Raw genomic sequence first — 27,874 nt, 5'->3', positions numbered from 1 at the left:
TCAAGGTTGCAGTAAGCTATGATTGTGCCACCACACACCAGCAAGGGTGACAGAACAAGACCCTCTGCATTTAAAAAAAAAATGACTCAAAGACTTACTAAATGACTAGCACGTTGAAGATCCTTAAGGCCCACTATTTCCTGACATCCTGACTCCTTTGGTTATCAGTAATATTGTGTTATTGCCATGTGAGTGACAAGAACAGAGTTCTCAGGAGACGGCCAGGTTGAACCTGTCACTTTAGCTGCAGTGAAATTAAACTACTCTTTAACACCTCCTAACATTCTGGTCAGTAGCCTAGTACAAGTCTGTGAAAAACTTTTTAAGGTATTGTAAAATAATTTAAGGGAGAATGTGATTTCCAATTAGAAATGGAAAGATTTTAAAAAATAGTTTAATGTTCTTTTAGAAAGAGAAACATTTTAATGATACAGGTAGTGCTAAAGCTAAACTGTATTTCTTTTATGAGCTGTAAAGCGAGTAATAGGGCATCTTGCTAGGGGACCATAAATGTTTAGACATGAAAAATCTATTTTATTCACTATTCTTTTCATTTCAGCACACCAAAGAAAACTGAGCTGTCAAAAGATGAATCTTTCACAAGCAGTGATGATAATGAAGATGGAGTTTTAGATAAAAGACTTCAATATTATAGATATCCATGGTCAACTCCACTTTACCCTGCAAGGAGACCAATATCCATCTCCAGAGACTGGCATAGATATAATAATAAGAACCATATTATTAGTGTGGGAAAAGACATTAATTGTGATGTGATGATTCACAGAGACTACCAGAAAGAAGTGAGGGCCCCTTCTCCATACTGGATAATGGTGAAGCAAGACAATGAAAGCTCTTCCTCCTCTACTTCCTCTACCTCAGATGCATTTTGGCTGGAAGACTGTGCCCAAGTTGAAAAGGGTAAAGCCCAACTGGAATGAGACGTTGGTTAGCAAATCTGTGTTCATATGAGCATGTGTCTAGCAGACACCCAAGTTTTGAGCCTCACCATGCAAAAGTTTGCTATACTTATCAAGGACTGTCTGCAGACTCACCAATTCTCTTCTCTTCTGACTGCGTTTATAAAGCCATTAGAGATATTCTTCAACAGGGTTATCTAAAGACTTCCCTGGGGTCTTGCAGCCCTCACAAATCTCTTCAGAATAAGACCCTCCTTTCTGAGAATAATTTATTTTTAGAAAATGCAGTATAGAAATCCAGTATCAGAATGTCTGAACACAGTAGAGAATGTCACTTTATGTAAACACCACGTTTTTCTTTAAATATTTAGTTTCTGTTTTTGTAAACTTCAAGTACTGTAATGAAAATAATTAAGAGATATATTCTTTGGCTAGTTATTCACATTAGCATTTTTTCCCCAATTTTTAGCCCTTCTTTTACTTTAAATGTTGAGTTGAGAGTTAATTACTTGAAAGAGACCGGATAGTAACAGATAAGAGACAGGAGATGAGAGAAAAACAAAACTGTCAGTAAAGATAAATCAGACATAAAAAATGAAGTAATGGGAATATAGGATTTGATAGGAAATTTGATTTTCAGAAATAATTTTATTGCAAAAAAGGCAAAACAGGGCTAAAAACCACACGACTTAGCTGTTGATACCCAAAATGACAAATTTTGAACATGCTTTTATCTTAAAAGCCACCAAAAGTAATCTGGAACTGTTTACCCTGGTAGCCACCACTTAGCCTTAATTTTAATAGTTTCTGACGCTTCTATACTCATTATATTCCTGTCTCCTTTAAAGCATCTAAAACAAAGATATCAGCACATAATAAATACTCGTTGATTAATTCATTGAGAAAAACATAAGATAAACACTTAAGTAGAATGTTTTATTGACTTTAGGTCAGCTGGCGATAATTACCTGCATTTATGCCTTATTTTACTTCACTGGAAAAAAGACAAATGTTATATTAGAGACTTCTGACTTTCATGTATTTGCTGCTCTGGGCTGAGAACGTTCAGCTCTCTCCTGTAATGTGTGCTTCAGTATTACAACTCATCAACAAAAGGTGTATGTCCCAAATTTCCACTTGCTGCCATCGACTTTTTGCCAGAAACAAACTTCTTTGCCGCCTTTAAACAAACAAAAGACAAAGTTAACAAAAATATGTATCATCAAGCAGGTAAACTTATTTGCCATTTCAAGAATTTATGAATAGGACTTTTTTTTTTTTTGAGACGGAGTCTTGGCTGAGTGACGTGGCTCATGCCTATAATCCCAGCATTTTGGGAGGCTGAGGTGGGTGGATCACGAGGTCAAGAGATTGAGACCACCCTGGCCAACATGGTGAAACCCCGTCTACTAAAAATACAAAAAAAAAAAAAAAAAAAAAATTAGCTGGGCATGGTGTTGTGTGTGTGCCTGTAGCCCCAGCTACTCTGGAGGCCGAGGCAGGAGAATCGCTTGAACCTGGGAGGGGGAGGTTGCAGTAAGCTGAGATCACGCCACTGCACTCCAGTTTGGTGACAGAGACTTAAAAAAAAAAAGAAAGAAAACGGGAAAAGCCCACTTTGGACTGATTCTGTGGATCATGTGCTTGTTAGGCACAGCAGGGAACAAAGAAGGAGAAGTACAAGACATAGTCCTTGACCTGAAACAGCTCAGTCTTGTAGGGAACAGTATTATATGTGGAAAAAAAAATTAGTAAGAACAGGAGAATGTCTAGGCTGAGAAGAGTAAAGAAAATCTTAAGGTGCTAGATGGTAAAATACTGGTAGGACTGAAGAGGAAAAATAGCAAACTTCACTATTTAGGTTGGATCATATGAAATTGCCAATATTTGACTCTTCTTGAGTTGAATATGGTTTAACCTAATGGTAGTTTATTTGAAGGAGGAAGATACATACACCCAAGCTGACAAGGAAGCTCGCTGTGGATCATATGGGCATGTGCCCTCCCGCCTCCACATGAAGTAGACAGGCACCAAACATGAGAATATCATACTCAGCCCATGGACGCTCAGGCATCTTCCTGAAATTGAATCATTAAGGTTAAGTTATCTGTTGTTAAATGGTAAGTTTTCATTTGCTTACATTTATGATATCAGCGTTAGCCACTGAATCAATCTGCTGAAGGACTGTGGATGGTGGCACGTAAGAACCAGCAATTAGGGCCTGGGACCCGACTTCTTCCAGGAGACCCTCAGAAGACTCCACTGACATTAGGTATCCAGCTTTCAGCTTGTTCCTGTCCAATAAAAGGCAGAAGTCAGTTTTACAGCAAGGCAATTCTTTTTTTCTCTGGGTGGTGGGGGGCTGTGAATATCAAAGCTTTATTTAATAGATGCAGTAATGACATGCCTTCCTCTTCCTGAATTCCCCAAGAACACCACTCCCTGCTCTGGAACATCACATTAAAACAGAAAGTCTGAAGGGAAGAAGTCTCTTCAGGGTTGCCGAAGTGCCCAATTGACGGCCCACTTTGGCCTCTATTTGAGGGTCCATTTGCTCCTACAGATTTGGGTGAGACAGCTGGAAAGCTCCCTAATGTTTCCCAAGGCCTCTGGATCTGGTGGTGCAATCTGGATCCTCTGCACGTCACTGGCAAGTCACAGCATGCTCTTTCTCCTGCTCACTGGCACAGTAAGGATCTCTCTGCTGTCGCTGGGAGGGCTGCCATCCACTGAGATGGCAGTAAAAAATACATTTAATACACCTAACGTATCAAACACCATAGCTTGGCCCAACCTATCTCATGTGTGCTGAGAGTATTTACAATAGCCTGTGGTTGGGCAAAAATCATCTAACATAAGCCCATTTTATAAGAAAGTGTTGATTACTTTATGACTACATATCACTAGCCTAGGAAAAGATCAAAATTCAAGGTATAGTCATACACTACATAATGACATTTTTGGTCAATGATGGACCACATATATGATGGTGGTCCATTAAGATTATTAGGGAGCTGAAAAATTCTTATTAATAACAACATAATGTTATAGTGCAATTTTAAAAATACAAATTGAGTGTGGCCTAAGTTTACAGTGTTTAGCATCTATAGTACTGTACAGTAATGTTCTAGGCCTTCCCATTTCTCACCACTCATGCAGTGACTCACTTGAAAGCAGGAGCTTCCGGTCCTGCTAGCTCCATTCATGGGAAATATACTATACTGGTATACCATTTTTAACTTTTGTGCTGTATGTTTACTGTGCCTTTCCTATGTTTAGATGCACAAATACTTAACCATTGTGTTACAACTGCCAACAGTATTCAGTATTATAGTACATGCTATACAGGTCTGTAGCCTAGGAGCAACAGACTATACCATATGGCCTATGTGTGTAGTAGGCCATATCATCTAGATTTGTGTAAGTACACTATCAAATTTACACAGTGATGAAACCACCTAACACCACATTTCTCGGAACGTATCCCCATCACTATGTGACACATGACTGGAAGCTGAAATTGTGATGGTTTTGCACCGTAATAAAGTTGAAAAATTGTAGCTGATCCGTGGCAAGTTGGGGACAGTATGTATTGTAAACCTACCTTCTGGCTGTTAGAGTGTGTAGAAAAGGGGTCTTGAAGACCCTGTCAAAGCAGGGTGTCAGGCCTGGAGTTGGTGTCACCACAGACAACTCTAACTGGCCCATACCTAGGGCCACAGTGTTAAAAAGGGCACAGTCTTGACCTTTTCCTTTGCCTTTTTCTTGTATGAACTGGGTTCTCTTCTTGGACAGAGGATAACTTTCGATGCCTTTTGACAGTTTGAAGATTCTCATGATTATTTTCTTCTTATACTATCATTTCACTTGTATTACCTTTTGAGTTTTGGCAGGTTTCGGCAGTGTCTGAATAGTTTCTTCTGTTTATTTTTGATATCCACTTCAGCTGCTACTGCCTCTTTCAGGCCGTTTGTTTCCACCAAGGGTGAAGTAGAGTCAAGCCAGTTCCTCTTAGAAACAGGGCAATTTTAAGGTATGTGCCCCGAAACTCTTCAATGTGTTTTTGGTAGAGAGGCAAACTAACAACTTAACAGTGCTAACAGTCTCCATTCTATTTCTTCAGTTCGCCAAGCACTGTACTGTCTATATTACGGTTTGGAAAAGGTGTCAGTACAAAACTATACTGAAAACTCCACAGACTGCGTTTTGATTTTGGACTAGAACTTAGATCTAGGTAAAACTATTTTAATGTGAGGTTTTGATTAGTGAAGGAACTCCTGCCTCTTGCTGAGATTTGTCTCAGTGAGCACAGACCATGATGGAAAAGGCAGGTGGGGAGGGATAATACAGGTCTTGTAAGCAACAGCAGCTTAAATATGGGCACAAAAGCTCCACTTGAAATAAATAAAAATCCAATTCATAATCCTCCCAGAAACTGATTCCTTATAGACATGGTGTTTGAAAAGATAGTCGAGTTATTTAAGCCTCAAAAAAACGATCATCCTTTAATGGAAGTAAGACTTCCGTTTAAGTATGATTATAATTTAATGCTGCAATTTTACCATGTTGTCAGCTTAGCTGAAACATTATTTTACCTGCCATCAACTACCAAGAGGTTATGAGTGTGTTTCTTCAGCAATGACACCTCACTTTCTCTCTTTCACTATAGGAAGACTAAGAACCTACAAGAACAAGTATCAACTCCATCAAAATGGCAGAAAACATCTTGACATTAATAATCAAAATTCTACTTTCTACATATTACCATACCTTATAAAAACTGTGTTACACTTATTAAGAAAATATATTTTCTCAAATAAATTAGAAAAATTGAGGTTTTTCTTAAGTAAATCCAGTGTTTCAATGTAGTCTCATAATGTTTTGTTTCTGGTACAATCAAGCAGCCCTGCATCCTACCGATTCTTGGTTCCACGTATACAATATTTAAGAAATTGTGTTGTGCTTATACAAGAGATGCAATTTTGTAGTGTGCTCAGCATAACAAAACTAACAATACTAACGGGAACAGAAATGACTAAAAGCTTGTTCCACCCTTGGTTGTAATTCACCCTGTCATGCTTCCTCTGTGGGCAATACTAAATGATCATAACCACCACTGGAGTTGCAAGATTCACATTTTGAATTGTCGTAAGTAAATGGAGTCAAACTTAAATGTCTTAAACTACTGTATAAAAATGTAGATTGATCTCTAACTTTGTCCCAAGTCTGTCTCTTTTAGAGAAAACCCCTGAACTACTAATAAATTAGGGGTGTTGTTAGCAATCTAGACAGTGGGGATTTATAAACTGCCAAATAGCAGACATGTATTTTAGTTGTCTTTCTTATCAAACAAAACAAAATCAGATCTTTTTGGGGTATAAATCAGTAATGAAGAAAGAAACTATTGTAGAATAGGTACTCTTATATACTGGTGGTGTGATTATAAACTGGTACAATCTCTTTAGATTTGTGACTTAGAAATATATACTTTTTTTATTTTAAAGAGACAGGGTCTTGCTCTGTTGCCCAGGCTGGAGTGCAGTGGCATGATCTTAGTTCACTGTAGCCTCAAACTCCTGGGCTCAAGCAATCCTCCCTCCTCAGCCTCCTGAGTAGCTGGGGCTATAGGCACACACCACCACATCTGGCTAGTTTTAAATATTTTTTTATAAAGACAGGGTCTTGCCACATTATCCAGGCTGGTTGAACTCCTGGCCTCAAGTGATCCTCCTGCCCCAGCCTCCCAAAGTCCTGGGATTATAGGTATGAGCAACTGTGCCTGGTCAAATATATTATTTAAACATATACACATACACTCACCCTAACATGGAGCCTTTCGTTATGCGTATAATTCTTAACTCAATTGGGAATCTATACCAAGAAAGTAATATGAAATACAAAAATATTTTAAGCCCAAAGATATCTTTATAACTGCAGAAAATGCACAAGTGTATTTTTACACACCTGTGAATATTGTTTAAATATTCAGTAATTTGAATCAATGGAAACATAGAATCATTGGTAGGGAATCAGAGATCATTTTTGTCTATTTGTAATTTTCAAACTTCTATAAAAAGTATGCTATTTAAATAGGATAAAAAAGTATACAGATGGTCCCTAAATTAACTTAGGATGGTTTGACTTATGATTGTTTGGCTTTATGACTGGCTTATCAGGGTTTTAAATGCATTTTCAGATTTCTCAGGATGTAACCCGTGCAAATCAAGTAGCATCTGTATATACAGTATTAACAATTATGTTTAAAAATGCATGATCAATAAACCAATAAAAATGTTAACAACTATTCTCTAATTTTTGCGGAGATGAGGTCTGGCTATGTTGCCCAGGCTGGTCTCAAAGTCCTGGTCTCAAATGAACCACCTGCCCTGGCCTCCAAAAGTGCTCGGATTATAGGTGTGAGCCACTGTGCCTGGCCAAAATGTTAACAATTATATCTTTAGGTGGTAGGATATGGGTATATTTCCCTTTTTATGCTTTTCTGTACTTCTCAGTCCTTAGGAGCATATATATTATATTGTTATAATCTGAAAAGAATACAACTTTCAAATAACAAAAACATGAAACACAGTTAATACTGAGACTTACTTGGCAGTTTGGACATCTGTGTTGGAAAGGTTTCCTTGGGCAATTGTTTTTACTTGATTATAGGCAGCCTTGATAACCTAGGACAGGTAAGTAAAAGTTGGTCATCTGTGGTCAGTACCAGAGTCTCCTGCAGCACTGACATGCTCCTTTACTGAGCCAAAAACACAGACAAGGTTAGTTCCAGACAAACAGCACAGTGTCCACGTGGAATGCTGTCATCACTATGGGTTCGTTATTCTTCGTATGTTCCATAAAGCAGCTGTCTGTACACAAGCCTCCTGCCCCAGCCTCCCAAGAAGCTGGGACTGCAGATGCACGCTACCAGGCCTCGCTAATTTTAAAAATTTTTTTGTAGAGATGTGTGGGCTCCAGTGATCCTCCCACCTCAACCTCCCAAAATGTTGAGATTATTGGTGTGAGCCACCACACCCAGCAAACACATGGATTTCTAATCACCCATAAAGAATAAGCACCTTTAAAATTTCCCCAGACTCTCGCAGTGTCATGCCATTAATAATGCTATCTCTTACTATTCACTAATAAGAGAGTAGTAATTCATACACAGCCAATTTGTAAGGTTTGTCCATACTTGCTAAGCCAGAGTCAAGAAGGAATCTGAATCTTTGTATGGTATTTAAAAAAAGAAAGAAAGAATGAAGCTCCAGTGATGTGGGTACTTGGTAAATATTTGCTGAATAAATAAATCTGGTCATGATTTTCTCCATTCCAATGCTGGCACCACTCTGAATCTGCTACTTAGTTTTCCCCCTGATCGCCTAAATTCTAGGACCTCCTTTTCCCCTTCATTTAGCTACCCATTTCCATAGCCACACCTCAGACTTGACCATAGCCTAGACTCGTCTAACTCTGCTCAATTCCAAGATCCCAACCTCAGTCTTTAATCTCACTATCTTTATTCTTCCATTTTATTAGGATCTCTAAGTCCTTGACTTGTCTAGTCTTTCAACTGATTAAGCCCCCTCTGGCTTAACTTCTCTATTTAGCCTAGATCCCTGAATCACCCTTTTCATCACTCTTACCAATGCTCCCAACTCCCCTGCTATCTCCTCATACTTCTGACCTGCCTACTTTGCAGGATTCCAACCTGGGATTAACCGTAGTACCTACCTCCTCCATTTCTCCATTAAGCTTGTGAATGCTATTGAAGAAAAATTACATGACAGTGCTGACTGACTGTACTATGAATTTGTGGTTGCTGACGTCAAGGATGTACATACACTGCAGCAAACGCCCATTTTTCGTGTACCTCACTATTCGTTTGTCTCAAACTTCAGTATTTCTTTAAACTTTCTTCCCTTCTCTGTCGAAACATGACTTAGCCTCCTGCCTCACTGAGGTACTTCCCCATCTTCCCAATATCTCCCAACATTAGCCTGTGTGTAAGGCTAAAAGGTCCACTTGTGTAATGGATCTCACATATTCCTTTCTCAGACTTGATCATTTATAATTTTCTATCTCCAGTATCTGCTACAATCTTTTTTGTTTAGTATGAATGTCTCCTTCGACTTAATTTCTCAGTGTAAACTCTCCTAAAACAGCTTGCTGCTTGAATATGTAAGCTCCACTAGCCCCACACCAACCTCTCATTTCTTACTTGTCATTCCTTAATCACTACACATTTTAGCTAATTTCCACTACTCTAGTCAAAACTGTTAAGATCACCCATGATGTCCTAGTTTGCTACGACTACCAGACTTCTCAGTGGTAAGTAATGTTATTTCATTACGGGTCAAAATGGTGTTAAACATTCTCTCTTTCCTAGCCTTCAAACGTGTCAGTTTCTCTTTTTCTTTCTGTTTACCTGGGCCATTTTCCTTCGCCACTTGCTCCTTAGTTGGTATTGTTTCCCAGAAACTGAGCTTTAGTTTTCTTTTCCTACAATCATTCATACACACCACTGCTTTCAACACAATCTCTATACTGAAGACTTGCAAATAAACATCGTAGCCTTTCCCTCTCCTGGGTTCTCAATTTATATGTCTCAGAGCCGAGGCAATGCAACTTATCCAACCAGAACCAAAATATGAAGGAGGCAACTCTCTCCTCTTTCCTAGAGGCATTAGTATACATGTGTAAATTTCCCTACAGCAGATAATGCTTCAATGATATCATAATATACAGAGTTCCGATAAGTCATTGCATTGCATTCAAACATTCCATATTTTAACTAAAAACATGTTCATGGTGGGGGGAGAAACACTTGTTTATGAAACAAGTTTGGTGAGTTTGCAACTTACATCTCCAGCAGCTGTGGCCTGGGAGATAGTATAAATCCCAAAGAGTCCAGAATCTGAGTAACTGGCATTAAATGCAGAAACCTGAAATATAATGAGACTTTACTATATAATAGTCACCAGGTAAAACAGCACAATTTCTCTAAGGTTGCCTAGAAAAAACTTGGACCTTCACAGTATAACCAAAATAGATTAATATTTTACTTAACAGGTTCTGTACAGAACTGAAGTATTCTGTATATAGGTTACCTCTTTCAGAACTGTCACAGCTTTGTTTTTTCATTTAAATCTTTCTAAATGACTGCTCGCTTTCCTTTATGCTGGGTATTTTTTAATCTTCTTTGGATGATTAAAGGTTAATGCAAACATTAATCTGCAAACATTATTATAATATAGATGGGCTTTTGCATAAGGCAGACCGGTTTCTTCTCTCTGCTGTCGGTGGGGACTTTTTCACCAATTTACTTTCACTTCTCTTATATAAGCCAGTCAAAAAGACTGGAACTGGAGGTTGCAAAAAAAAAAAAAAAAAATTCTGCTTAGTGGTTATTATCCAGGTAGCAAGGGTTTAGCCTCTGAATAACAGGGAAATTGCTATCGAGTCTGAGCAGAGCTTTTAGCTCCCTAGGGTGAACCTGATTTACAGTGTTTATGTGAACCATTTAAACAAAAACTACCTAAGTTCTTATTAAAAATACGAACTTTCAGATTCCTGAAATGGACCTACTGACTCAGATCCCTGGGAGCCCAGACTTTTAATAAGTGTTCAGGTGATTATTACGTACCTTAAATTTTGAGAAACATTGGGTCAGTCCATGTAAAGCATAAGAATGGACTTCAAGATCTTTCATTATAATTCTGAGACCACCCTATTTATACTCTTAATTTCTGACCAAGTTCTCAAGTAGGAATTTCTATTAAATTACTTCATTGGATTAGGATTAAACTCCAGCCACACAAAGCCATCACTAACATTCAGTGTTGAAAAGAAGCGTGAAGAAAACAGAGCTGACGATGAACAAAGAGAAACAAAATCTGGAGGGAATGTAAAAAGCAGCAGCAAAATTTTAATTTAGGACTAACTTAAGCTAATGGCTTTTGAACTGTGCTCCAGGGAACCCCAAGGCTCTGTACAGAAGATTCAAAGGGCTTCACAGTCAAGTCTTTTAAAATTTCTTTAAAAGCTGCAACTTTCATGCTGTGCATTGCAGGTGGAAAATCATATGGGAACAAAGGCCACTCTGCTGAATGAAAAAAAAAGTTCAAAAACTACCACTTCAAGTATTAAATAAAGGAATAAGAACAAAAAGATTTTAATTTCCACTGTTAAGTGTCAAATGGCCAAACACTTACTGAAGCGTAAATCAACATTTGCCATGTGCTGTAACAACTATGATCATAAACAATGCTCAATCTGACAACTTAGTCCATCTGTCACCTTTTACAGGCGTACTACTGGAGGTCATGTAGGATATTACATTGGGCAAACAATGCTTACTAATTAAATAATACCTTGCGGCTGAGTTCAGTGGCTCAAACCTGTAATCCCAACACTTTGGGAGGCCAAGGTGGGCAGATCACCTGAGGCTGGGAGTTCAAGACCAGCCTGACCAACATGATGAAACCCCATCTCTACTAAAAATACAAAATTAGCCAGGCACGATGGCACACGCCTGTAATCTCAGTTACTTGGGAGGCTGAGGCAGGAGAACCGCTTGAACCTGGTAGGCGGAGGTTGCAGTAAGCCGAGATCACGTCAGGCACTCTAGTCTAGGCAACAAGAGCAAAACTCCATCTCAGAAAAACAAAAACTTTGTTCACTGACATTTTACATTATCCTTGTTCCAATATCATTATTTTGAAAGCATCAGTACTTCTTTGTCATAAAAAGGTGCCTTCTGTTTCTACCAATCTATCTATAGATCGAGACAGAGTCTCGATCTGTCATCCCCCAGGCTGGTGTACAGTGATGTGATCTCGACTCACTGCAACCTCCGCCTACCAGGTTTAAGCAATTCTCCTACCTCAGCCTCCTGAGTAGCTGGGATTACAGGTGCCTGCCACCAGGCCTGGCTAATTTTTGTATTTTTTTTAAGTAGAGATGGGGATTTCACCATGTTGGCCAGGCTGGCCTCAAACTCCTGATCTCAAGTGATCTGCCCACCTCGGACTCCCAGAGTGCTGTGATTACAGTCATGAGCCACCATGCCCAGCCTCTCATTTTTCTTTTTAAATTTAATCTCAAGCTGAAGGAGTGAGTATGTAAACGATTTCTTGGTGTTCGGCTTGGCCACTTGGTTGGAAAACAAAGAACACTGAGATTCAGGAAGTAGCCACAAGAACAGTAGGGGACAGAAAAAAATCTAGACAAAAAGACTAGTTAGAATCTAAGGGAAAGTTTAATATCTACAACTTTATTCTAAAGGGAATTTAATATCTACAACTTTATTCTAAAGATGTGTGAATTCCCTTTACTTCTAAGCATTCAATTCCTCTTTCTATATTATTAATGGCAAGTAAGAGACAAAGTAGAAAAGCCAGTGCATTTTTGATAGACCCTCAAAAATACTAAAATCTCAAGCTTGGCTATCTCTTCAATTGTACAAAGATTTTCTGTGTATTTGTCTTACATTTTAAGAGTAGATTATGAGAATTACATTTTAAATACTGAACCTTTGAAAGCAAAAGCAACCGTTCAGACTCACATCGAATGGCTGGTGAGTTGCCTTGGTAACAGCCTGGTGCAGATGGCTGGTGGTGTTGCTGCCCCTCTTGATATGTGGCCCAGCACCGAGGACATGCTGAAGAACACTAAATGCATTTGCCTCTGCACTTCCCGCGGCAGCACTTTCTGCTACAAGAGCGGCATGGACAAGACTGTCCCCATTCTGTTCTCGGATTTCGCCTGGGGCCATGTTAAGGACAGAGCGAAGAAAATGGCTTGTTCACCACTGGTTTCATTCTTCAGTATTTCCTACAACATAGTATTAACCCACTAGCCTTTTCTGTGGCTCTGTGCTTTCCCCATGCCATCCTATCCCCAAATACACAAAATGTATGCTTAAAATACAACATCAAGCCATCCATTCTACACTGAGACTGTTTAGCAGTAAACATTCAGGCCTATTCCACCTCAACATGTTATTCTAGTGGGGAAACACCCTTCTGATAAATTAACCCTAATAGAATGAAATGCTTACCTCCACGGTACTTGGCCTTGGCACCAGATAAACCAAGTCCACCTCTCATGTTGAGAAACTGTTCAGCAACTTGCTTTAGAACAGGATGACTCACACCTGTTTCAACAGAAGCAAAAACAAAGCTAGAACCAGAATTACTAAGACACAATCGTAAATTTTTTTTCCTTGTTTTAAAAATATGATTATAAAATCCAAACATTGCAGAAATAAACAATGAGTCTTCCTGCCATAATGCCACTCTCCCAAAGAGACCCAATTACAGTTTACTATTACTAAACTATTTACTATATGCTTAGTACTACTATTCATCTAGAATTTTTTTCTGTGCAGTTATTATCCTCAATTCCTTTATTTCTAAAATGTTTCATTCTATTGATATTGTTTCTATCTTTTTTTTTTTTTTTTTTTTTTGAGACAGAGTCTTGCTCTGTCATCCAGGCTGGAGTGCAGTGGTGCAATCATGGCTCATCACAATATCCACCTCCCGGGTTTAAGCCACTGCACTCCACCCTGGATGACAAAGCAAGACTGTTTCAAAAAACAAAGAAGTTATACAAATGGCCAAAAAGCACATGAAAATACATTCAATGTCATTTGTCATTAGGGAAATACAAATCAAAACCACAATGACCACTTCCCACCCAGTAGGATGGTCATAATCAGAAAGACAGACAATAAGTGTTGGTAAGAATGTGGAGAAATTAAAACCTTTGTGCATTGCTTGTGGGAATGTAAAATGGTGCAGCTACTTTAGAAAACAGTCTGGTAGTTCCTCAAATGGTTAAACGGAGTTACCATATGTCCTGGCAATTCTATTCTTAAGCATTACCAAAAGAACTAAAAATAGGTGTCTTAAGAAAACTGTACATATGAATGTTTATATTTACAAGAGTCAAAAGGTCCACCTTTTGAAAACAACCCAAATGTCAATCAATCAATATACAAAATGTGGTAACAGAGTATTCTTGAGCCATAAAAGGAAATAAGACATTGACACATGCTACAATATGGACCTTGAAAATGTTATGCAAAGTAAGAAAAGTCAGTTACAAAAGGCCACATATCATATGACTCCATTTATATGAAATGTCCAGAATAGTCAAAAGTTGATTATTGCTATTTAGGAGGCTGAGGTGGAAGGATCACTTGAGCCTAGGAGTTCAAGGCAGTGAGCTATGATTGTGCCACTGTGCTCCAGCTCTTGGGCAACAGAATGAGATCTCCATCTCTTAAAAAAAAAGGAAAAAAGAAAGATTAGTGGATGCCACACAAGCAGGGGGAAGATGAGAATGGGGAGTGACTGCTAATGGGTATGGGGCCTTTTGGGGGATGATGAACAAGCTGAAATTAGGTAGTGGTAATAGTTGGATCTATTAAAAAGCCGCAGAACTATACACTTCAAAAGTGTGAATTTTATGGCATGTGAATTACACCACAAGTTGTTATTTGCAAAACAAAACAAAAAACATTACAAATGATATTCTCATGCAACTATTTTGTAAACTTTACCTAATGTTTCTGTAGGACAAATTCTTAAAAGTCACTAGGTCTATGAGTATAAACATTTAGAATTTTCTTTTTTTGAGACAGGCTCGCTCTGCTGCCCAGGCTGGAGTGCAGTGGCACAATCTCGGCTCACTGCAATCACTGTCTCTTGGGTTCAAGCGATTCTCCTACTCAGCCTCCCAAGTAGTTGGGATTACAGGCATGCGTCATCATGCCTGGCTAATTTTTTATTTTTAGTAGAGATGGGGTTTCACCATATTGGCCAGGCCGGTCTTGAATCCTGAACTCAGGTGATCTGCCCACCTCGGCCTCCCAAAGTGCTAGGATTATAGGCATGAGCCACTGGGCCCAGCCTAGAATTTTAACAGAAATATTCAAATAAATCTCCCCAAATGTTGTACTAGTTTATATTCCCACTAACAATTTGTAAGAATGCCTATTTCTCCATACCCTGGTCAATTCTGGGCAGTGTCAATCTTTTAATTTTGCCATTATCATAGATTAAAATTTTCTTAATCATTAGTGAGGCTGATCATTTAAAACAGATAGTTAGCTACACAAATACATACATATTTCTCCCATGAACTGTCTATGCCCTCTGCCTGTTTTTCTAGTAAGCTACATTTCCTTTTAAAAAATAGTAAATGCTCTTTGCTTTGAGAAATTCACCTTTGTTACAGGTTTTGCAAGTATCATAAAGAATTTACAGCCAGTGGTTTACAAATTTAAATGCTGGATTCTGCTTTCAAAAACAAATGACTAGCAACTAAAATCTTATCATATATTGCCTGTCTGGCATAAATAGAAGGCTGAAGTTTGCAAATTCTGTTCAATCCTATGATCACGTAATTACAGTTTGAGGAATTGCTCTTAAGGAAGCCAACAGACAATACTTAACTTACCAAGTCCAATCAAAGCCATTCTTGCACTTGTGAAATGGTTCTGAACGAAGTAATGTAACTGAGGAAGTTAAAAACACTTATTATGTTATATTGGCATAAATATAAAAAGCTGTAAAAATGTAAAAGTGCAGTTTGGAAGAAAATAAATACTTAGCCTTAAAAGCTGCTGTAATGAACTACATGGTACTAACTGAGCTGAATTACCCTGGGATTTTATTATAAAAACTATTGCTTTAAAGAACCAGCACCTAATTGTGGTCATGGTTGCACAACTCTGAATATAATGAAAACCACTGAATTGTGTGCACTTTAAATAGGTTGTTTAGCATGGTGAATTACATCTCAATAAAGCTGTTATTTGAAAAAGGAATAAAAAGAGACTGGGTACCTCCTCTGGTGTCACTTTTCCAATCCTATAGTCAGGACAATACAAGGGATTAGCCAAGGCATTCCGGTAAGCTGCTGCATGCAAATTTTCAATGACATCTGTGAGATAAGTAAAGAAACATTTAGGGAAATGCACTTTCAATAAAGAAAACAACATTTTTAAAACCTAGAAAGCATCAAGCCTATACAAATTTGGTCATCTTCTGGCATTAAGAGGACTTGAAATTTATTATTATTTAACCTCTAGTAACTGCCAGTTTCTGCCAGTAGAATGCGCTGAGAAAAAAAAAAAAGGGATTACATAGCAGCGGCTTCTGTATACTGGAGTCCACCTAAACCACTTTTCCAATTTTAACCTAGCTGGTAACCCCTGGAAGGTATACTGGCCTAGGTTTCGGGAAGTCCCACCTAGTTATGGTTCTGCTGCCATCTTCCCATGTGACATTGGACAAGTCATTTAGTCTGGATCTTACTTACTCCTAGGTTTCCTTTCTAGGTAATTAGGAGGTTGCCTGGCAGTTTTCGGGGGACCAATGCGAGCTTCCACCAGGACTTACTCCTCCCTTGTGCTTGGTGCTTTCCCTGCTTCAATGCCTTTTTGCCTGCAGTGTTCCTTTAGTTGCTCATTATCTGACAACCTCCCTATTCGAGGCACTGTGCTAGGTGCTAGAAATACAGAGATGTGGTACATACAATGCCTGCCCTCAAATTTTAAGATGAAAATCTGAAATAAAGTATTATGGGTGCAATGTCAGCAGTGGGTCAAAAGTCCAGTAGAGGCATAAGGGAAGGGCAGATCCATCTTACAGAATGAGTAGGTGTTTCCCAGAGGAAATCATTTGGGAACAGCATTTTAGGTATAGGAAGCAGACAAAGCAAAGTCATAAAGTATAATAGTAATTAGATTCAAATGGGAATTGCAGCTGGGGGAAGAGGGTAGAGCACAAAGTAAGACAAGTGGGCTGGGGTAACATCATGCAAGGCCATATACATATATGCTGTTTGGACTTATCCCACAGATAATAAGAAGGCTTACTTTCATGTCAGAAGGATCACATCTCCCACAGCGTGAGAGATGGACTCAAGATGTAAACCTGGAGGCAGACGCCAGCCAGGAGACTACACAGTAACTGTTCAGGCAGAATGGATGTGGGCTGGTGCCTCACTGCTGCCAGTGGGGAAGAAGCCACTCTGGTCATCTTTCCTAAATTGTACCATTCTATCTATTTCTTCAGCAGAAATTCTGAGCAACAAAGATCATGCTCCTCTGTGACACCAAGCATTATCATGAAGTAACATCAGGCCTGCATGCGGAGGGGAGCCTGTCCCATGCTGAGGCCCTGAGCTGACCTATTTCTGCACTTGCTGCATATTTCTGTTTCCACTAGAAGTTGTATGACTCCAAAGAGTCAACAGCAGTTGTTTATAGACTTGTTTTGCCAGTTGTACTCGTCAAGATTATACAATAAAACTTATATAAACATAAAATATGAATGCAAAAAAAGATTCCTATTTAAAAAAATTAAGTCACTTACTTTGGAAAGACTCAATAGGAGATGGCTAAACAATAACAGCAACACAACAGTAAGTAATAATAGCAGCAGCAACAGCAATAAACTGCTGCAGGATTTGATGGAAGCAAAAACAATTCTTAAAAATCACTGGGGGCCAGGCATGGGGGCTTATGCCTGCAATCCCAGCACTTGAGGAAGCTGAGGTGGGAGGATCACTTCAGTCCAGGAGGTTGAGACCAGCCTAGGCAATATAGTGAGACCCTATCTCTATAAAAAAATAAAAATAAAAATTAGCATGGTGTGGCGACATGTGCCTGTAGTCCCAGCTATTTAGGAGACTGAGGTGGGTGGATCACCTAAGTCCAGAAGGTTGCGGCTGCAGTGAGATCGTGCCACTGCACTCCAGTCTGGGCAATAAGCAAGACCCTGTCTCAAAAACAAACAAACAAAAACAAAACATTCAGAAGAAAACAGGAAAAACTTCTAGGATCCTACAAACAATTTACTTACCACTATACATGAAAAATGATTTGTTTAGAAACAAAAGAATAATGTATCTAAATAACATATTTTTGAAAAAGATATTTTCAAATTTGAGTAGTAAAAAATTTGGCCAGGCATTATGGCTCACACCTGTAACTGCAGCACTTTGGAAGGCTGAGGTGGGTGGATCACTTGAGGCCAGGAGTTCGAGACCAGCCTGGCTAACATGGCAAAACCCTGTTTCTACTAAAACTACAAAAAATTAGCCAGGTGTGGTGGTGCATGCCTATAATTCCAGCTGCTCAGGAGGCCGAGGCAGGAGAACTGCTTGAACCCAGGAGGCGGAGGTTGCAGTGAGCCAAGATTGTGCCACCGCACTCCAGCCTGGGTGACAGAATGAGACTCTGTCTCAAAAAATAAATAAATAAAAATGTTGAGAGCATTTTTTTCTTCTACAAATTGATACTCCAAAAAAGCTAGTATCTTAGAAACAACTGAATGTGATCTGGAAATGTACTTACGAGTCTGTGGATTCTGAAAGGCCACAGCCTTGTCAATCTTTAGCTGAGGCTGAATCTCACCTACTTCCCAGTGACGAAATTCTGGTGATGTGGTGACATTGAGCAGGAACTCCATTAGAATATCACTACAGAAGACGTTGAGACAAGAATTACGAGTCAAAAATGTAAAACCAACATTTGAGATTCTATATAGCTGTAATGCTCTCAAAATGAAATTTAGGCCTTGTAGTAAGCACAGGGTTTATGAGCAGTTTATGAATAATAATCCAAAACAGAAGCCAGAGGTCACAATGATGCATTATAAAGACCAGAAGTGAGCAGCTTAGTATTTCTTTTAAAGCAGAAGTCCTAAACACACACAGGTACTTACACATCGCCCCGCAGGCATTCCACAGTGTAAGCCATGTTTTCCCTTGTTGCAGTCACACTGAATTGAAAAATATAAACTACAATAAATAATCTGAATCACAATAGTGAGCTTTCCCTTATAATCTTCTGTTATATCAACCAATTCCTTTGGAAAGAAAATTTCTGAATTATAAAAGGTGTGAACAATAATATAACAAAGCCCCAGAGATTCATCAACTAAAATTAAAAATTTTTTTAACAGCAAATAATTCAACCTTAAAAGGAGTGAAATCCAGTCACAAGTTACAACATTAGATGAACCCTGAAGACGTTATTCTAAATACAATAAGCCAGTCACAAAGGGACAAATACTGTATGATTCTACTTATGAGGTACCTGGAGTAGTCAAATTTATAGAAATAGAAAAGAGGCCGGGCACGGTGGCTCACGCCTGTAATCCCAGCACTTTGGGAGGCCAAGGTGGGTGGATCATGAGGTCAAGAGGTCTAGACCATCCTCGTCAACATGGTGAAACCCCGTCTCTACTAAAAATACAAAAACTTAGCTGGGCACAGTGGTGCGTGCCTGTAATCCCGGCTACTCAGGAGGCTGAGGCAGGAGAATTGCCTGAACCCAGGAGGTGGAGGTTGCGGTGAGCCGAGATTGCACCATTGCACTCCAGCCTGGGTAACAAGAGCAAAACTCTGTCTCAAAAAAAAAGAAAAGAGAATGGCAGTTGCTAGAGGCTGAGGGAAGGGGGAGAATGAGGAGCTATTGTTTAACAGGTATAGAGTTTCAGGTGAGAGAAGACAGGAATGTTTTAGAGATAAATAAATGTTGATGAAGGTTGCTAAATGCCACTTAACTGCACACTTAGAAAATGTTAACTTTGGGCCGGGCACGGTGGCTTATGCCTGTAAACCTAGCAGTTTCAGAGGCTGAGGAGGGCGAATCACTTGAGGTCAGGTGCTCGAAAGCAGCCTAGCCAACAGGGTGAAACCCCATCTCTACTAAAAACACAAAAACTAGCCAGGCGTGGTAGTTCAAGCCTGTAGTCCCACCTACTTGGGAGGCTGAGGCAGGAGAATCGCTTGAACCCAGGAAGCAGAGGTTACAGTGAGCCAAGATCATGCCACTGCACCCCAGCCTGGGTAACACAGTGAGACTGTCTTAAAAAAAAAAAAGAAAGAAAATTATAAATTTTATGTTATATATATTTGACCACAATTTTTTTAAATGCCAAATAAAGTTGAAGATCTTTTCATACCCTTCCAAGGCCAATGCCCTACTCTCTCCCACTCTGGAAACCATGGTCCTAAGCACTACATGGTACTGTTCTGCTTTAAAAATCACAACACTTTAAAGAAATCTTGAATCTTGCTTGTTTACACACTGTTCTGCCCTTCAGTTGTGCTACGCTGATGTATAGATCTAGTTCATTCCATAACGGCTGTGTAGTGGTCCCATCATGACTCTGTCACACTTTGCCCATTTTCCTAAAGATAGACACTTAGATAGTGTCTGGTCTTTATAAAGAATACCTTTGCACATGTGATTAAAAACTGTGGGGTTTTTCAATATTACTAGATATTCCTTGATTCTTTTCTAAGTGGTTGTATCAATTTATACTCCTATTGGCAGAATAAGAGATTCTTTATCATCTTTACCACTGACAACACAATATATAAAAAATCTGGGCTGGATGTGGTAGCTCACATCTGTAATTCCAGCACTTTGGGCTGAGGTGAGAGGATCACCTGAGCCCAGGAATTCAAGACCAGTCTGGGCAACACAGTGAGATCCTCATCTGTACAAAAAACAAAAATCAGCTGGGCATGGTGGCCTGTGCCTGCAGTCCTAGCTACTTAGGAGGTCAAGGGAGAAGGATTGCTTGGGCCCAGGGGTTTGAGGCTGCAATAAGTTATGCCTGCACCATTGCACTCTAGCCTGGGCAACACAGCAAGACCCTGTCTCAAATAAATAAAAGGAAATGCTGTTTCTGTCCTGACTATTCCACTGACCAGCTGTTCCCCAAGTCTCTCTCTCTCTCTCTCTTTGGGCCTTCCTACTCCTGAGACACAACAGTATTGAAATTAGGCCAATTAATAACCCTACAATGGCCTCTAAGTATACAAGTGAAAGGAAGAGTCTCATGTCTCACTTTAAAGTAGAAGCTAGAAATGATTAAGCTTCTGAGGAAGTGAGGAAGGTGTGTTAAAAAGTGAGACACGTCAAAAGCTAGGCCTTCTGCACTAGCCCAGTTCTTGAAGAAATCTAAAAGTGCTACTCCACTAAACACATGAATGACATTAAAAGTCAAACAGCCTTATTGCTGATAATAGAGTTTTAGTGGTCTGGACAGATCAAACTGCATCCCCTTAAGTCAAAGCCTAGTCCAGAGCAATGCCCTAATTCTCTTCAATTATATGAACGCTGAGAGAGAGGTGAGGTACAGAAGAAAAGTCTGAAGCTAGCAGAGGTTAGTTCATGAGGTTTAATGAAAGAAGTCATCTTTTTAACATAAAAGTGCAAAATGAACCAGCAAATGCTGATTTAGAAGCTGCAACAAGTTATCAGAAGATCTAGGTAAGATCATTGATGAAGATGGCTACACTAAACCACAGATTTTCAATGTTGACAAAACAGATGTACATTGGAAGAGGACGCTGTCCAGGACAGCTAGAGAAGTCAATGCCTGGTTTCGAAGCTTCAAAGGACAGGCTGACTCTCGTTAGGGTCTAATGACTTCAGGCTGACATCATCTACCATTCTCAAAATCTGAGAGCCCTTAAGAATTATGCTAAATCTACTACTCTGCTTGTGCACTGTAAATGGGACAAAAAAAGTCTGGATGATAGTACATTAGTTTATAGCATGGACGCTGAATATTTTAAGCCCATTGCTCAGAAAAAAGATTCCTTTTAAAATATTACTGCTCACTGACAGTGCATTTAATCACCCAAGAGCTCTGAGGCAGATGTACATGGAAATTAATATTGTTTTCATGCCTGCTAACACAACATCCATTCTGCAGCCTATGGATCAAGAAGTAATTTTTACTTTAAAGTCTCATTATTCAATAAATACATTCTGTAAGGCTACAGCTACCACAGATAGTGAAAACACTGATGGATCCTGGCAAAGTAAACTAAAAATTTTCTGGAAAGGATTCACCATTCTAGATGCTATTAAGAACATTTGTGACTCATGGGAGGATGTCAAAGTATCAACGTTTATTAATAGGAGTTTGGAAGAAGCTAATTCCAACCCTCATGGACCAGTATGAGAGGCAAGACTTCAGAGGAGGAAGAAACCACAAATATGGTGGGAATCACAAGAGAACTAGAAGTGCAGCCAGAAGATGTGACTGAAGGGCTGCAATCTTATGATAAAACTTGGAACAGAGGAGTTGCTTCCTTTTTTTTTTTTTTTTTTGGGAGATGGAGTCTCGCTGTTGTTACCCAGACTGGAGAGCAACGGCACGATCTCAGCTCACTGCAACCTCCACCTCCTGGGTTCAAGCAATTCTCCTGCCTCAGCCTCCCGAGTAGCTGGGACTACAGGCACACACCACCATGCCCAGCTAATTTTTGTATTTTTAGTAGAGACGGGGTTTCACCTTGTTGACCAGGATGGTCTCGGTCTCTTGACCTTGTGATCCACCCGCCTCGGCCTCCCAAAGTGCTGGGATTACAGGCGTGAGCCAGTGCACCCAGCCTGAGGAGTTGCTTCTTATGGATGAGTCAATAAAGTGGTTTACTGAGACACAATCAACTCCTAGTTGAAAATGCTGTGAACACTGTTGAAATGACAACAAAGAATATTAAATAATCTTGGTTGATAAAAAAGTGGTAGGGTTTGAGACTACTGACTCTAATTTTGAAAGTTCTGTGGGTAAAAGGCTAAAACAGCATCTTATGCTACAGAGAAATCTCCATAAAAGGAAGAGTCAATCAATGCAGCTAACTTCACTGTTAACTGATTTAAGAAACTGTCAGTCCCCCGCATCTTCAGCAACCATCACCTTGATCAGTCAGCAGTCATCAACACGGGGGGAAGACCCTCCACCAGCAAAAAGATTATGACTTGCTGAAGATTCAGTTAATTGTTAACATTTTTAAAGTAATAAAATATCTTAAAATTAAGTCTATATACATTTTTTTCAAGACAAAATGCTAACTGTACACTTAGTAGACTACCGTACAGTGTAAACATAACTTTTAAAAGTGCTGGGAAACCACAAAAGGACTTGCTTTCCTGCGATATTCCCTTTATTGTGGTGGTCTGGAACAGAACCTGCAACGTCTCTGAGGTATGCCTGTATACTGCAGATGTCTACCCCCAGGCAGTTACTTAAATTTTTAAGACATAAAGATGTTTTACATTTTGATGTAGTCAAATTCATCTGTCTTTTCTTTCATGTGTTGCTTAAGAAATCCTCAACCCCTTGATAACAGAGAAAAGTTCCCTTACAATGGAGTATATTCTGGCATTTTCACTATTTTCTATTACTTATTTAACAAACCTTAATAAGCCACCAACTGCTTCAATTCCACGGGTTATCTTGAAAGATGAAGCTCCTTTTGTCGTCTTGAAAAAGAAAATAATGATTATCTTTGTAGTTTTTCAATGCCAAGTTTGCCAAACATCATACTTGATCATCTGTTATCTGTTATGAGCAGACTTAAAAAAATTTTTTCTAAATTCTTGCATCCTTTTGAGAAATAAAACAAGGCTCAACAAAAAGCTTAAGTATAGACTTTTATATTAAGTACATTTATGTAAAATTTCCTGTGTCAAATACATGCTTACTGGATTCATTGTCGTCTATTCTGAAAGAGACCTGCATATGGGAAAAAGAGTTAATTGTCTTTCAATTTATGACACTTTGTTTTAAAAATCTGTTTACTGATTTCTTATGCTCTAAAACCAACATTCATATGGATACTAATTTAGTACTTCTCTGTGGCAAATATCTTGTGATTTCTCATTTTACATTAGGGGACTGTACTGGGTTAAACAGTGTTCCCCCCAGATTTATGTCCAGCCAGAACGTGTGAATGTGACTTTATTTGGTAATAAGGTCTCTGCAGATTTAAGTATTTGAGATGACATCATATTGGATTATGGTGGGCACTAAATCTCCTATGACTGCTATCCTTATTAGGAGGAACGCGGACACAGATAGAAGGCTACATGACAACAAAGGCAAAGACTGCAGTGCTGTAGCTGCAGGGCTGTGGGCAACTGCCAGAAGCTAGGAAAAGGCAGGGGAGGACTTCTGCCTTTCTCGAATTTTTAGAGGGATCACAGCCCTACTGATATCTTGGCTTGACTGAGATACCTTGACTTTGACTTCTAGCCTCTAGAACTGTGAGAGGATAAATTCATTTGATTTAAGCCACCCGGTCCATGGTAATTTGCAACAGCAGGAAGCAAAAATAAAGACACTAATTTTAGTTTTCCTTTTTCATAGGACCAAGATAACACAGCATTTCCAAACACTTGAGGTAGTGAAGATACTCACCAGACCGGATGCAAGACGCAGCAAATGAGTGGTTCCTAAATTGTTGGAGTCCTCATATCTACTGCCTGCTTTAATGAACAAACCAATTCTTGATACAGGAGCATAGTTTTCCAAAGAAGCAATCACCAAACCATTTGGTAACTTGGTAAACTGTATTTAAAATAAAGTAGAGATATAACGAATGTCTTCATATTACCACGGAGAGTAAGGCATGTAGGGGTTCCAGCGAGCAGGTCAGGGGGACTAACCTCGAGGTCCTGAGGTTGTGGCGGTGCTCCTGCAGGCGCAGCTGTGGCTTTAACTTTGGGGGCAACTTTGAGAGAATAAAATCTCTAAACACAAAAAAACACAGGTTACACACATTTCTCACAAGAACAGTACTCTATATAAAAGCATGGTACATTAGTGTACCCAAGTGACAGAGGGTGTTTCAGCATTAAAGGAGCAATAACCACCTCCGTGGGAGGATTCAGCTGCATAACTTTTTTTTTTTTTTATAATGACAGAGCATCACTGCAACCTCCGCTTCCTGGGTTCAAGCCATTCTCCTGCTTCCGCCTCCTGAGAAGCTGGGACTACAGGTGAGTGTCAACATGTCCAGCTAATTTTTCTTCGTATTTCTTAGTAGAGACAGGGTTTCACTATGTTGGCCAAGCTGGTAACTCCTGACCTCAAGTGATCCGCTGCCTCAGCCTCCCAAAGTGTTGGGATTATAGGTGTGAACCACTGCACCCAGCCTAGCTGCATAACTTATTAATTCACCAGTTTCCCCAAGCCATTCTTAAACCTCTATTTATTCATGATTTATAGAGTTCTTGATGCTAATTTTTATGATGCAGAGAATCACTGTATTTTCTTTTAACTTTCAGTTACCTTATTAAAGTTTCATGGTTTTTCGTAGCGTCTAATGCTTTGGCATTTTTTGAAAAAGTGTCAGATTGCCACATCCACGAACTTTTTTTTTTCTTTTTGCGGCGGAGTTTCACTCTTGCAGTGAGCCGGGAGGTGGATGTTGCAGTGAGCTGAGCAGGGGTGCGATCCCGGCTCACTGCAACATCTGCCTCCCAGGTTGAAGTGATTCTCCTGCCTCAGTCTCCCGAGTAGCTGGTATTAGAGGTGCATGCCGCCATGCCTGGCTAATTTTTTTATTTTAGTAGAGACGGGGTTTCACCATGTTGCTCCGGCTGGTCTCACACTCCTCAGCTCAAGCAATTCACCCGCCTCGGCCTCCAAAAGTGCTAGGATTCCAGGCGTGAGCTGAGCCACTGGGCCTGGCCTTCGTCCACAGCCTTTTATAGGTTTCAGCTTCTTGCTTCCCTTATCTGCCCAATGAGTCTCACCTGTTTAGTCTATTTTCCAATTGAAATTGTTTCATCTTCTTAATCATCTTAGTAACCTTTAAAAAAGACAAAGTATATACCAACTTCCTCCGAGCCCTCAATATTTTCCACTGTATTTTCACTCTGTTGTGTGCTGTATTAAGACCACACACTTTTTTTGACTAAAGTATTTATGACATGTATGTCATCCTGAGATTAACGATGGCTTCATCCACAGCAGATTCTCAACATATAAATTGCAGTTTACTGGTACAGTAAAAGGGTCCCTTTAAATATTAGATAATGGACTCAAAATACACTCATTTTATTCAGTTTGGGCAAATGTCATACCGTGCCATAAAAATTGTTCTGATTATGACTAAAGTTCATGAGGTTACTAGAGGAGATTATGAGTGAATAAAACTTAGTGCTCCCAAGACCCAATGAACACCTTGCTGGAGTTTCCCTGGCATCCCCGCACAGGCTGCGATGCCTCCACTCTGTGCTGTCTAGAGGGCGGTTTGCTGTACATCTAGCATGAATGCTGTACTAGGTTGGCTGTTGGTTATCATTTGCTTTTAGTACTGCTTTTCAGTTATGAATTACAATTAGCTTTGCTTTATCATCATCAATTTAGTTTGCTGGGTATGGTATAGTTAACCCTCTTTGTTATTTTGGGCTGATTTTCCAAAAAGTAAACTTTAAGATATATGGGCATAGCAATTCAAATATGAATAATCTATAGTTCTGTTACCAACTGAGATTTTAGGTGTTTTCCAACCAAATGTGCCCAGTTAGTGACACCTGGTTAGTGTTTTTTTTGTTTGTTTGAGATGGAGTCTCGTTCTGTTGTTCAGGCTGGAGTGCAGTGGTGTGATCTCAGCTCACTGCAACCTCCACCTCCCCGGCTCAAGCAATTCTCCTGCCTCAGTCTCCCTAGTAGCTGTGATTACAGGCATACACCACCACGCCCGGCTAATTTTTGGTAGAGACGGGGGTTTCACTATGTTGGCCATGCTGGTCTCGAACTCCTGACCTCAAATGATCCACCCACCTCGGCCTCCCAAAGTGCTGGGATTACAGGCCTGAGCCACTCCGCCCGGCCTTGCTTTCAAGTTGACTGCAATTTGTTTACTTTGGACCTCTCCAACGGTTTTCTCTGAGCTTTTCCTATCGCAAAACAGAGTGGAGAAGGAAATTTTGGGGTCTTTAGCCAATCTAATCGTGCTGCCCTCAAAGGGCAGCTAATCACTGGTTTGTCTAGGTATAACGGGTAGGTTAATGCAATTACGGCCTAAATTTATATAACCCACAGTACATTTATGTAAACATAAAGCATAAGAACATTCCATGCCCAGATCTGGTCTTCTGCATCTCCCTCTAGGAGGGTTTCTCAACACAGGTATTGCTACTGGCACTTGGGGCTAGATAATTCTTTGTTGTAAGGTGATGTTTGGCAGCCTCCCCGGCCTCTTGATGTCAACAGCAATCACCTTACAAGTTGTTACAACCAAATATTTCTCCAGACATCGCCACCGTTTCCCTGCGGGCATACTGTCCCTCGCTATAATTTTTTTTAACTGTTCCCCGTACCCCTCTTAATAACCACTGTCCCACATTGATATAACCCTGATGTGTGTGTTTTCCCCAAGTGACAGCTATGTTTAATTTAGGCTTGAAGGGGGAAACTTAAGGAGCTTTTGAGGACAAACAGAGGCGTCTTGGAGGAACCGTCTAGCATACGATCAAGGAAAGCAACGTTAGATTACTAAGACACCGCAATAATTAACAATGAAGTTCCAGACACTGTGATGAGTATTACATCTGCATTAGCTCCTTTCTTATACTTTTACTAGCTGGGGAAACTGATGCTCCGTGATAAACCAAGGAGCAGAGGCCGCAGGGGATAAAGTGAAGCGGCGGGGGGCTAAGTCTGCGCCGTCCTCCCGCTTCCCCTGGTTTCACAGTCTCTCCAGCACTTGAGTGCCGGAGTGACCTTCAGAAGTCTCTCCAGGGAGTCGCTTCAACTCCGCTCTCAGGTCCTGCCCCTCTCTTCAGGTTTCCCGGTGTTAGGTCTCTTTTGCTCACAGCACGAGCTGGGCCTCCAAAGCCTGACCCGGTCTGCAGCCCAGTAGGCCCGCAGGATTCAGCTGAAGGGCAGACGGAAGACCAAAGTCCAGTACCCCAGACTAGGCACTTCCACCTCGTATCACCTTGCTGGCACACTACTCCCCAGCCTGTTCCCAAACCCGCCACCTGAGCTCACCGAGAAGGATCCGGCTCTGGTTAGTAGCTTCATGATTCAAGATTGTTCTGACCCACGGTCACTGCCGGATTATAGAAAAGCAAGATGGTGGCGGAGGCCGGGAGCTTCCCAGCGTTCCCC

At 40.0% G+C, this 27,874-nt stretch overlaps 2 protein-coding genes across 6 annotated transcripts in view; one reads left to right on the top strand and one right to left on the bottom strand.

Moving 5' to 3' along the window:
- The window catches only part of PDZD9 (PDZ domain containing 9), an 18,444-nt gene extending 16,339 nt beyond the window's left edge, over positions 1-2,105 (top strand). For both annotated transcript variants that reach the window (XM_017978801.4, XM_078344850.1), the window contains one exon: positions 560-2,105. In XM_017978801.4, coding sequence (XP_017834290.4) covers positions 560-941 — 382 coding nt within the window. In that variant the 3' untranslated portion in view covers positions 942-2,105. The remainder of the gene's footprint in view (positions 1-559) is intronic.
- Positions 1,549-27,874, bottom strand: UQCRC2 (ubiquinol-cytochrome c reductase core protein 2). Of its 4 annotated transcripts, none has more exons than XM_054242663.2 (15): positions 27,755-27,874; positions 24,418-24,501; positions 24,170-24,319; positions 23,168-23,232; positions 18,665-18,721; positions 18,295-18,419; positions 15,778-15,875; positions 15,390-15,447; positions 12,982-13,077; positions 12,487-12,686; positions 11,471-11,551; positions 9,785-9,865; positions 7,527-7,603; positions 3,061-3,214; positions 1,549-2,100 (listed from the first exon to the last, which is right to left on the bottom strand). In XM_054242663.2, the coding sequence occupies exons 1-15, from the start codon at positions 27,785-27,787 to the stop codon at positions 2,017-2,019; spliced, it is 1,443 nt and encodes a 480-aa protein (XP_054098638.1). In that variant the 5' UTR covers positions 27,788-27,874; the 3' UTR covers positions 1,549-2,016. The 4 variants fall into 4 exon arrangements, with proteins under 4 accessions (XP_054098638.1, XP_054098639.1, XP_002756012.1 ...); XM_054242664.2 differs by having other exon boundaries at positions 18,355-18,419; XM_002755966.7 differs by lacking the exon at positions 11,471-11,551.

This window comes from Callithrix jacchus, chromosome 12 (assembly GCF_049354715.1).
Source record: "Callithrix jacchus isolate 240 chromosome 12, calJac240_pri, whole genome shotgun sequence".
Lineage (NCBI taxonomy): Eukaryota > Metazoa > Chordata > Mammalia > Primates > Cebidae > Callithrix > Callithrix jacchus.
This window is presented reverse-complemented; position numbering and strand designations above follow the sequence as displayed.

Excerpts from the sequence above, each read along its gene's own strand:
- UQCRC2 (XM_054242663.2), bottom strand. The coding sequence starts at position 27,787 with ATGAAGCTACTAACCAGAGCCGGATCCTTCTCG. Across the intron at positions 24,320-24,417 it reads CACAACCTCAGGACCTCGAG|TTTACCAAGTTACCAAATGG; the intron begins GTTAGTCCCCCT and ends TTTTAAATACAG. Across the intron at positions 15,876-18,294 it reads CTTTCAGAATCCACAGACTC|ATGTCATTGAAAATTTGCAT; the intron begins GTAAGTACATTT and ends CTTATCTCACAG.